Source organism: Suricata suricatta, chromosome 9 (assembly GCF_006229205.1).
Source record: "Suricata suricatta isolate VVHF042 chromosome 9, meerkat_22Aug2017_6uvM2_HiC, whole genome shotgun sequence".
In the NCBI taxonomy this organism is placed as follows: Eukaryota; Metazoa; Chordata; class Mammalia; order Carnivora; family Herpestidae; genus Suricata; species Suricata suricatta.
Window position 1 is genome coordinate 7,645,106 of NC_043708.1, and position 11,277 is coordinate 7,656,382.

At 54.8% G+C, this 11,277-nt stretch overlaps 1 protein-coding gene across 4 annotated transcripts in view; it reads right to left on the reverse strand.

Moving 5' to 3' along the window:
- Positions 1 to 1,761: 1,761 nt before the first annotated feature.
- BDKRB2 (bradykinin receptor B2) overlaps positions 1,762 to 11,277 on the reverse strand; it is a 29,338-nt gene continuing 19,822 nt past the window's right edge. Inside the window, exons 1-3 of one of the 4 annotated variants that reach the window (XM_029952807.1) lie at positions 10,053 to 10,392; positions 8,267 to 8,371; positions 1,762 to 3,832 (exon numbers count right to left, since the gene is read on the reverse strand). In XM_029952807.1, the coding sequence (XP_029808667.1) occupies positions 2,728 to 3,832; positions 8,267 to 8,340 (1,179 nt within the window). In that variant the 5' untranslated portion in view covers positions 8,341 to 8,371; positions 10,053 to 10,392 and the 3' untranslated portion in view covers positions 1,762 to 2,727. Of the gene's footprint in view, positions 3,833 to 8,266; positions 8,377 to 10,052; positions 10,393 to 11,277 lie in introns of those variants that run through there. The other 3 variants (XM_029952805.1, XM_029952806.1, XM_029952804.1) reach the window with 3 other exon arrangements.

Below are 11,277 nucleotides of genomic sequence, written 5' to 3' on the forward strand. Positions count from 1 at the left end.
ATAGGCTGCAGGCTCCAAGCTCTCAGCACAAAGCCCAACAGTGGGACTTGAACCCACGAACCGTGAGATCATGACCTGAGCCGAAGCCGGATGCTTAACCGGCTGAGCCACCCAGGCGCCCCTGATGCTCTTTATCACAGTGTCAACCCAAGCCACAGGCCGGCTGCCCTCCTGCAAATGGACAGCTCCTCAGGCCACGGGAGGACCCCTAAGTGACCATGAGGTGTCCAGGGCTAAATGACCCTTAGGTGCCCATCACCCACCGCCGACGGATGAGTGCTACACGCGGCCGAAGCGCAGCCTCCTTTTTATTCCACTCACAACATGCTCACGGTTGAACTCCAGTAAAACGCTAAACCGTTCCTACTTCTGCGACTGTTTTCTTTCTCCGGCTCCAAGTGTGTGTGTTTACTGGGGCAGAGGGGTGTGCGCGGGAGGGAACGGAGGCTGGGAATCTTTTTTGGACCCGTTTTGCTTTACAATCTAGCGCTCGTTTGGTGAGGATTTATGGGCTGTTGGCCATCCAAGATTGCCTGGTGCTTTGGGTTTCCACCTTCTCCAGAGACAGCCTGCTAACAACTATTGGTTTGTTTTACTGGGTGAATGAATGCGGCCCTGGTGGTGCCCTTACCACCCTGGTGGGGCCTGAGCTCCACTGCTGCTGAGCTGGCCCTCGCTGCCTCGGTTCTATGCCACCTGATGTTGGAGCCCGGGAGGTGCGTTCTCCTTGTCCCCATGGGGCCTGCCGGCCACAGCAGGCTGATTGTAGGACACGTAGAAAAAAAGAAATGAATCCTCCCTTGGAGAACCTGAGGCTTGGGACAGAACTCTCTCTCTCTCTTTTAATGTTTTTTATTTATTTATTGAGAGACAGAGTGAGCAGGGAGGGTCAGAGAGAGAGAGGGAGACACAATCTAAAGCAGGTTCCAGGCTCTGAGCTAGCTGTCAGCACAGAGCCTGACGCAGGGCTCGAACCAAAAACCATGAGATCATGACCTGAGCTGAAGCTGGACGCTCAACCAACTGAGCCACCCAGGCGCCTTGGGACAGAACCCTCTTAAGCCTCTGGCCAAGGATGCTGGTCCAGCTCCCTGCAGCCTTGCACCTGGACCCGCCCCAGCCCCCCCATCACCCCGCCCACCGCTGTTCCAACCAATCACTGCCGGCCCTGCCCAGAGAAGGCGGAGCCACAGCCCTTCCATAGGGCTGGCTGGAGGCCCCTTGGGGAGGGGGTTCTCCCTTTCAGGTTCCTGGGAGGTGGGCAGGGTTTCTTCACCATCACCTGTGCCCAGGCAGCCCCACCGTGACAGGGACCCCGCCGATCCAAACGAGGCGCTCAGCCCTCTAGGGGAGCTTGGTCCCCGGATCAGTGACCTTCTTGCCCAATCAGTGGGCTACGGCCCCCGGGGTGGCACTGGTTGGTGCCCTTGGTTGCTGACACAGGGACAACGGTGGGCAAGCCGGACTCCTCCTGACTACTGCCCATCCCCGGTGAGGGTCTGAGCATGAGTCCCTGGCAAGTTCAACCAGAAGTCACTCGCGGGCATCACAAATCAAACATTGAAGGCAAGATGGCCTGCCCCCAAAATGCTTGTGTGTGTATGCACGTGGGGGGGGGGCGCGGGCAGAGTTATGGGAAGGGAAGGTGGAAGGCAGCTGACGTTAGTGAGCACCTACACTGAGGCCAGCCCCGAGACGTGCTTTACACAACCATTAGCTACCATAGCGATTCTCCTCTCAAGAGCTACTGTGAAACCTGAGTCTGTTTTTTAATAATAAATTTATTTCCATTCTGTGCGCTTAAAAAAGCCTCACGTTTATATAGCACCTTTCCTTTTTCCAAAGTCCTTCCTTGCCCCTTACGTCTTTCAGTCCTCCCCCAACAAGCTGGTGTCTCGGAGGACGAAGCAGGCAGGGGTAAGTGACATGCCACTAATTATCAGCTGAGCCGGGGCATCAGGCTCCTCACCCCTCTCCTCTGAGCCAGCCAGCGTGCCTCGCTCCACCACGACGCCGAACAGCCTTCTGGGGGGGTGGGGGGGTGGAAGAACTCAGTCATCCCTGTTCGAGTTTGTTAGTGCCTCTGGGACGGAGATTATTCTTTCTTTTTCTTCCTTCTTGCCGGGCCGTGCTCAGTACTTGCATATACAGCAAGTGCTAAATAAGTGCTTACTGAGTTCTTGTTTGGCACAGACTTTTCCTGTCCATGGGGAGGGGAGGTGATGGAATCCCAGTCTGCGGGTTCCCAGGGAGTCCCAGCTGGGTGGATTTAAGGGACAGAAGGCAAAACTCCAGCCAGGCCCCCCCTGTGCACCCAGCCGTGGCCTCAAAGCTGGGGGGGCAGTGCTCCCGGGGAGCTGAGACGGCCCTCTGGGGCAGGGTGGGGCACCACGTGGGAGGGAAGCTCGGGCATTCCCATCCCTGTCCCCAGGCCACCCCCCCCCCCCACTCCTGGGAAGAAGCAGGCTGGCCCACAGGTGGCAGCAAATGGGAACAATAATACTGTTGGGTTTACAGTGCCCTTGGCTGTGCACAAGGTCACCCCATTGTCATGGCCTCGCCCGCTGCCATCTTGGGCAGGGCAGGAATGAAGCGCCCGTGTGTTACCGGACACGTGGATGTACTGCCCAAGGTCGCACGCACAGCGTGCCTTCCGTTCCCGCTCGGGCACATCCTGAAGGGGCGGCTGCAACCGCGTCCTCACACCCGTAGTCCTCGGGGCGGCCCTCACTGACTGTTCCCCACCCACTCCGGCAGTCTGTGAATATGGCGGTCCACCGAGATGGAGGTCCGTAGCGTGCCCATGGAGTTCTCCGTCTTGTTGGACTCCGACACGCAGCCCCCTTTCTGGCACAGCCCCCGGAACACCTCCCGCGACTTCTTGCGGAAGCGCTTGCCCACGATCACGTAGACGAGCGGGTTGAGGCAGCTGTTGCTGTAGGCCAGGTAGGAGGCGATCTGCGTGAAGATGTCCACCAGGTGCTCAGCCCAGCAGCCCGACAGGACGTTGAGGCACAGCAGCGTGTCCAGGAAGGTGCTGATCTGGAAGGGCAGCCAGCAGGCCACGAAGAGCAGCAGCACAACCAGCACCAGCACGGTGGCCTTCCTCTCCGTCTGGATCTCCTTGAACTTCTGCATCTCGTTGTTGCGCAGCACCTTCATGATCTGCACGGTGCAGAAGGTGATGACCACCAGCGGCAACAGGAAGCCCACGGAGTTCAAGAGCGTGTTGGTGAAGAGCTCCCAGGTGCGGGACGGGTAGATGATGATGCAGGCCGTGACGTTGTAGCCCTCGGCCCTGTAGTCCTTCATGGTCCGGAAGGCCAGCATGGGCGAGCTCAGGAGCAGCGTGCACCCCCAGATCACCAGGCTGTAGAGTTTGGCCCAGCGCACCCCGCGCATCCGGCCCATGGACATGGTTTTCACCAGGGCCAGGTAGCGGTCAATGCTCACCAGCATCAGGAAGCAGATGCTGCTATAGAGGTTCATGTAGAGCATGGTGTTCACCACGCGGCAGAGGACCTCCCCGAAGAGCCAGTCGAAGTTGTGGGCGATGGTGATGGCCCAGAAGGGCAGCCCGCAGGCCAGGATCAGGTCGGCCACGGCCAGGTTGCCCAGGTAGATCTCAGCCACCGTGCAGCTGCTCTTGTGCAGGCAGAAGACGCTGAGGACGAAGATGTTCTCGAGGGCCGCCAGCGTGAACAGGACCCAGAGGAAGGGAGCCTGGAAGGCGTTGAGCCAGCTCCTCCACTCGGTGTCCATGCAGCTCTGGGACAGCGTCCCGTTGAGAGAGGGCGCGAGGGCCTGCGAGGTGATGTTGAGCATTTCTGAGCTGAAAGAAAGGGCAAAAGAGGCTGTTACACCTCAGGGTCACAAGGAGACACAGCTGATGCAGGAGGAGGGGGACTCAGCAAGCAGCTTCCAGAAGCGAGGTCGGGAGGGGGCGCCCAGGCCCCTTCTGCCCCGTGCTCAGAGACTGGGGTCCTGGTGCCCCAGGATCCCTGGGGTCTTTGAGAGGAACCCCGTCTCCTTGGGCTGAGCCGGGAGCTTGTGTCCTTTGCCTTTTGCAGCTCCTCTGGGGTGTTTCCTTGGCCGGCGTCCGTCCACAGCACCAAGGATCACAGTCTTGGGCCTCAGTCCTCCCGGAAGCTTCCGTGATAGGAGGATGCGATGCACATTCCTTCCTTATTGCATGGGCCCCTCCCAAGGGAGCTGGGCATCTTTCAGCCTCTTGTGGCCTGGCCATGGTGAGTAATTTATTAGAGGAGAAAAATGATATCACGCCCGACAGGGAGATTCCAGCCTGGCTCCGAGACCACAGCCCATCTGCCCACACCCTGTCTCCTTCTGGCAGAGGGCAGCATTGTGCTTCCTGAACCTTCCTCAGCCAAGTGTTGATGATAGTCAGAGGCTGCATGATGGGAAGGGGCTTTGGAACCTATCTCAGCTCATTTGTTGGCTGCGTGACCTTAGGTAAGTTAATTAACCTCTTTGAACCTCAATGACCTACTTTGTAAAATGGGAATAGCGAAATATACTTCTCAGGGTCGGGGTGGGAATCCAAGACCATATGCAAAAAGCCCCAAGCTGTGCACTTGGTTCAATAAGCATGAAGAATTATCTATTTTGGTGAACTGATTAACACAACCAGCACTACTGTTTTCAGGTTCTTGCTCCTGTATTAGCGACTTTATCATTAACCCACTGTTTCCTCTTTCACTCTTGGGGGCTCAGACTCAGACCCTGGGTCAGTTCATTTTCTAGAAGTGTCACTGTTAAGGCTAAGTCATCTATCTCTACCTTCTGCAAAGAGGCACAGGGCTTGGGCAGGTACAGATTCCTTGTCTAGCTGTGTGGTCTTAGGCAAATTGCCTGACCTCTCTGAGCTTCCATTGTTTTTCCTTTAGAGAAAAACGCTACTCTTCCTGACTTGCTTAGTAGGGCCGTGGCAAGGTCCAAATCAAAGAGTGGGTATGAAGACACACCAAGAGCAGAAAGTACAGCCACAGGGCGAGACTGAGTAGAGATTTCCCTGCTGCCCAGGGTGGGGAGAGTAAGGGAAGGTGGTGGGAGGGGAGCTCTTCCTGGGTGGGTGATTCCTTCCGGGGCAGGCTCATTGGCTGGGCTGGGGGGGGTGCATGTTGAGTCACAGCTGTGGGGGTGAATCTGCGATTCATCAGTGGGATTTCCTAGGAAAAGCCCCTCTGTTCCGGGAGCAGCTGGCTGGCTTTAAGCAGCCAGATTGGGTGTGTGTGACTAACTCATTCATCAATGCAATTGTCCTTTATGTATGTATGTATGTATTAAAATTTTTTTAAATAGTTGTCTTTTTTTTTAAGTTTTATTTCCTTTTGAGACAGAGAGACAGACAGAACCCCAGTAGGGAAGGGGCAGAGAGAGAGGGAGACACAGAATCCGAAGCAGGCCCTAGACTCTGAGCTATCAGCACAGAACCGGACGCAGGGCTCAAACTCACGAACCATGAGATCATGACCTGAGCCGAAGTCAGATGCTTAACCAACTGAGCTGTCCAGGCGCCCCTGCAATTGTGCTTTAACTGTGCCTTGAGCATCTTCTCTGTGCTGAGCTCCACCCTGCTGAAGCTCCCGGCAACTGTGGTCCAGGGTGTGATGGATGCTGTGGGGCTGGGGGGAAGGAAGTTCATGGGGTACAGAGTTGGGGCTGTCTGGAGAAGGGTGGAGGTGACTCTGATTCTGGAGCTGGATCTTGAAAGAGGAACATGTCAACAGAAAGTAAGAAGGGCAGTGTTATATGGTGACAGGGTGGCTGCATTTGTGGTGAGCATAGTGTAACATGTAGAGAAGTTGGACCATTATGTTGTAGAAATCAAGGTCACATGGCATCTCAACTGTTCTCAAATAAGAAAATGAAAAAAACAAGACAAATAACAAACAACAACAACAAAAGGAGAGGGCACAGACCAGGCACAGGGAGCAGTTTGAGCAGAAATGCAGAAATGCAGAAGCCTCTGGCATGTTCTGGAAGGCAGAGTAGATGTTGGACAGGGAGGTGGGAAGTGGCCAGGGTTGGGATGAATAAAGGAAAAAGGACGCTCATCACTGGCTGCTGAGAAAGTGAAGCTGAGAAAGTCCCTGAGGGCTTTCAGGAGGGAGTGATGGGATAGGAGAAAGCTCTGGAAAGATCCTTCTGGTGAAGTGGTGATTTTGATATGTCCCCAAATTCTTTGCTACCCTTCCCTTCAAAGGGTGGAGTCTAGTTCCTTTTGCAGGGAATGTGGCCACTGACTTGCTTCCCACGCACGGTGGCAGTGACAGTGTGTGACTCTGGGATCAGTCATAAAACACATCACAACCTCCTCCTCAGCGGCCCTGTGCATTGCTTGCTGTCAGGGAGGCCGGCAGCCATGTTGTGAGGGTGTTCAAGCAGCCGTGTGGAGAGGAGTCAACTTGCCACCTTGGAAACAGGTCCTCTGGCCCCAGGTCATATTCCAGTGGAGGCCCCAGACGTCACAGAATGGAGACAAGCCATCCATTGGGCCCTAAGTTCCTGACCTGTGCAAACTGGCAGGCTCTGTGAGGAACCCCTCGAAATAAGGCCTCCCCTGGAGAGCCTCCTTGGTCCAGCCTTTGGCCCAGTTTCTGCAGCTACAGAAAACCCATTTTGTCAGTGGCCCAGGCTTGGAGAGCTGTGTCTCAGGGTCTGATGTTGGGAGCTACCTGAACTCAACGGTTGAGTGAAAATTCAAGGTGAGGGTATGGCAACTTTCCAGGGTCTCTTGCCACGAGGCAGCGACCAATATCTACCCTCTTGTAACTTCCATTTCTGCTTGGGCACCAAACCTCAGAGTGCTTTGCTAGTTAATGTCAGGAGTGGCCTGTCCCCCTGCCCTGTCACTGAGGTGTGACTTCACCTGGTCAGGGAAAAGATGAGTAAACTAGATACATCCTAATGCAACTAAGGCAAGCAACATATGATTTTCCTCCTAGCTAAGCAATTAACTGATAACTCACTACTTTCTAGGCCTGGATGTCGTTGCAAAAGTCACTACTGCAATAAATGTCAAAAATGTATTCTTTGTCTTTGGGACTGTGAGAGCAGGCATTATATCTCCTGGGAATTCTGTTTTTTTGGGAACTTTCTCTTAGAGCTGTAAACAGCCTAATGACCCTTACTCGTAAAAAACTGACCTTTACTAAACAATGCTGTTTGCCTCTTGTTTAAAGTTTGCTTTCTTAGGGCTATACCTGAGGGTTTGTATATCTTGGCGTTAAAATATATCTGCCTTTCCCATATGATAGCATGAGTGCCTGTCGCTAAGGCTTTTACGACAATCATTACTACTAGAATTGTAACTTCTGCAGAATCCATGTTCTGGAAAATTATAAAAATTATCTATGAGAAATCATTTACTGCTTTTTCTCTCCTTGTACATTTCCCCATGACTAAAGCTGACCCTCCGGTCAGTGCAGAGATGCCTGCCTGGTGATCAGAAAGAAGCTTGTGGCTCTCGTGTCTCTCCTGCCGACACCGTCCATCCCTCAGGGAACCCTGGACCTGCTGGACTCCGGCAGTCTGACTCTCTGAAGACTGAGGTGTGGCACCAGATGCTGCCTGCTAATGTCCTAGCAGTATGGTCTCTCACCAACGGGATGGCCCCTGGCCCTGAGAAGCCACGGATTGTCCAACATGGCCTGGGGAGTGCATAGTTGGGAGTGACACGCCCCTTGGCCGCCTGGTGAGCTGCAAGGTAGGGACAGGGACAGGGCTGAGAACCCAGGCGGGGCCCCTTTGCCTGTTGTCTTGCTAACACTGCCCCTCCTTTCCTCTACTTCCACTCGAGATCAGTTCTCCCCACATTCTCTCTATCGAGCAGCTCGGCCTACCAGACATCAGACATGTGTAGGAGACATCCTGTCTCCAAAGTGACCTGGCACATCTCTGATTACTTGGGTGCTGACTTCAGAGCATTACTCTCTTCATTTCCAAGTTCATCTGGGATGGCTCACACATGACCACCAGAACTGTGTCCTCCTCCCCTCCCATATCCCCACCCCCAACCAACCCCCACAGAACACGCCACGCCGCCTGCTCCCACCAAGTCCATGGGGGACTCGAACACCAGCCCTACCAGCCCTAGAGAGGTTCTGTGGATCCCACCTTGCCCGGTGTCATGGAGATGGGGGTCATGTTCCCCAGGTCTTCTCCAGGCTGTCTGTCCCTCCTCCTCGCGCCCCACCCCCCCCCACCGCCGTAAGCAGTAAATCACGGAATTCTTCTGACTCACCCAAAAGAGGCTGTGGTGGGCACGGGGTCCTCATAAAAAGACCGGAACATTGGACTCTTCCAGGCAGAGAACATTTGGCCTCAGAGGGAGACGTCCGTGAGGCTCCTGGGCTGACCAGAGGAGAAAAGAAAGTTAGACAGTGGGTTGAGGACCATAAAACATGCACGTGTTGGTCCACAAGGGAAGGGTCATTGAGCCCTTTCAAATATTTATTCAGCAGCAACTGCCTACTCGGTGCGAGGGACATAAAGGCACAAGGTCCTGTCCTCCAGGAGATTACAGTCTAATGGAGAAGCCAGACATTATTGAAATAGTCACTAAATAATTGAAAACTGATGCAAGTGCTATGAAATACATGTCCCATGAAAGCATATAAGATGGAGTCCAAAACCAGCCTGGCGTGGGGGGTGAATGGATCTTTATTTTGAGAGCTGAGGGTGAGTAGGAGGAAACTGAGTCAAAGGATGGCGGGAGGAGGGGGATGTCTAGGCAGAAGGAGCAGCAGGTGCAAAGGCTCTGAAGCAGGAAAAAGTTTGGTGCAGCTGTGTGTTGGGCCCTGGCGGCTGCTGGGGGAAGGAGTACGGGACTGTGGCAGGGACAGAGTGGGAGCAGGGAGATTGGTTAGCGGGCGCAGCCTGTTAGTGTGGACCCGGGATGTCGGGGACGGGAGAGGATGCAGCCCAGGGGTGTTTAGAGAGCAAGGTGGACATGCCTGGGGTAAGGCTGGCCACGGAGAGCCTGGGGACTAGGGCAAGGGATGTGTCAAGGACACCCCCCACCACAGGTGCTGCGTCTCCAATGAAGGGGAGGGGTGGAGGGCCGACTTGGAGAATAGATCTTGTGTTTAGACTGGAACTTATTAAGTTTGAGGTGCTTCCAGAACTCACAGGGAGGGGTGTAAGTAGCCGGGGGGCTCAGAGCGGGTCTGGAGCTGGGGCAATGGGGGCCTGGGCTGGAGAATCTCCAGGGGCTTCGAGCCCAATGACAAAGGCAGGGACGGAGGCGTGGTGCCAACCCATTGCGTGGTGACCGCCACAGTGTGCTCTCAAGTTCTGAGCCCCAGTGAGAGGTGTAAGCCCTTCTGCCCAGTGGGGCATCTCTGTCCCTGTCCATGTTTCACTGTACGGCTGACCCTTGGACAACACAGCCTTGCACTGCGAGGGTCCACGGACGCGGACATTTTCCAAGAAATACAGTAGACGTAGACGTAAATGGACTTTCTTTCTTTTTTAAAAATATTTGAGAGAGAAGAGAAAGAGAGAGAGCGAGCATGAGTAGGGAAAGGGCAAAGACAGAGCGAGAGAGACAGGGTGGGGTGGGGGTGTCGGAGGCATGGGGCTTGATCCCCTGAACTGAATGGTCATGACCTGAGTCGAAATCAAGAGTCGCAGGTGCTTAATGGACCTAGCCACCCAGGCACCCCCTTATGTTTGTTTTAATAACATTGGATTTCCCCCAGCTCACTCTATTGTAAGAAGACACTATGTATTACATATAACATACAAAATATGTGTTAATCGGCTGCTTATGTCACAGGTAAGGCTTCTGGTCAACAGTAGACTCTCAGCAGTTAAGGTCTGGGGATGTCAAAAATTAGAGGCAGATTTCTGACAAGGAGGGGTGTCGGCACCCTCACCACCCGCTTTGGTCAAAAATCAACTGAACTCTCATCCAGGAAGGCATGCATCTGACGTAGACTTGCCCTGCCGAGGAAATGGGGTGCGGAGACGTGGGGTGACCCGTCCGGATGCCATTGCTTAAACCCCGCTCCTGGTCCAGAGCTCACCTGCCCTCTAGCTCCTGTCGGGGAAGGCTGTGAAAACCTGGGTGCCTGTGTGCCCGCGCACGTAGCCATGGGTCTGCCCCCCAGGGTTCAGTCACTCCTCAGCGGGCGCCAAGAGCTTCCAGAAGCCAGCTCTCCTGATCCAGTTGTGGGGAGTGGAGGTGAGGCAGCAGACAGTTCAGGAAATGTGAATGCATTTGGGAAAGAAGAGACTCGGTTAGGAAGCAGGAAATGAAGCAGAAGATACTTAATTAACATCTGGAAAAGGTTTACCTGAACTCAGTTTACCTAAAAGGAGCGGAGGTCAAGATTTGGAATTTGCAAGAGGAGCCAGGGAGCAGCCAAGTCCTGCCTATGCGTCAGGGAAGGGGGCTTGGGGGAAGGCAAGAAAGTTCTAGTAGACTGCCTTTTGGGGAGGCCCTTCATGGCCCCTGGAAAGGGGAGGTCAGAGGTCATGTGTTTGAATCATTCATTCCTCCAGGACCCCTATTAAGATGGGGGGAGCAAGGTGAGGCTCTGTCTCTTGCTGAGGGACTTCCCCCGGCAATTCCACCCAGACTGTGCTGGCTGCAAAGGTGAGGGGGGGAGAGGTGGTGCTTCAGCTCAGTCCCCGGGGGAGCACCCAGTGTTTCCTCACTGCCCAGGTGTTCCCGGATCTGCCCGGCTGATCCTAATTGCTGGCTAATGGCTGTAAACATTGCTCTCATTTTCAAAACAAAGCTGGGAGTTTCTCTCTCTGCAGCAGTTCTGAGAGGGGGGGTTAAAGTCCAGAGAAGCTGGTAGATAGATGCTAGAAGCTTCTCTGCCTCTGCTTTTGGAGGCCTCCCGGGAGGACTCTGCCTGTGGGAGCTGCCAGCTTCTCCAGGCCACTCTCCCTGCAGCCCCCCGGGGGCCTTGGCCAGCAGGGCTGGCTTCTCTTGGGCTTGGCCAGTGGGAGCACCAGCAGGGCACGGAGGGAGGGAGCATCTGAAGATAGGGCATTGGAGGGGCATGAACTCCCACTTCTCTGCCTCTGGGCTTCCAGGGGCCCCTCCCACCTCACTGGGCAGGATTGTCGGGCTCAGTTCTTAGGGAGGGCGGAGGTGACCTGTGCCAGGCTCTTGGTTGGGCTGGCTCTGGGGCCCCCCGAGGGCACCCCCCTGCCCCCTGCAGGCCATCCACACTCTGTAAATAGACCCTCTGTCAAACTATCTAAATATTACCCAGTGTGAATGTGCCTTCTCTTTCC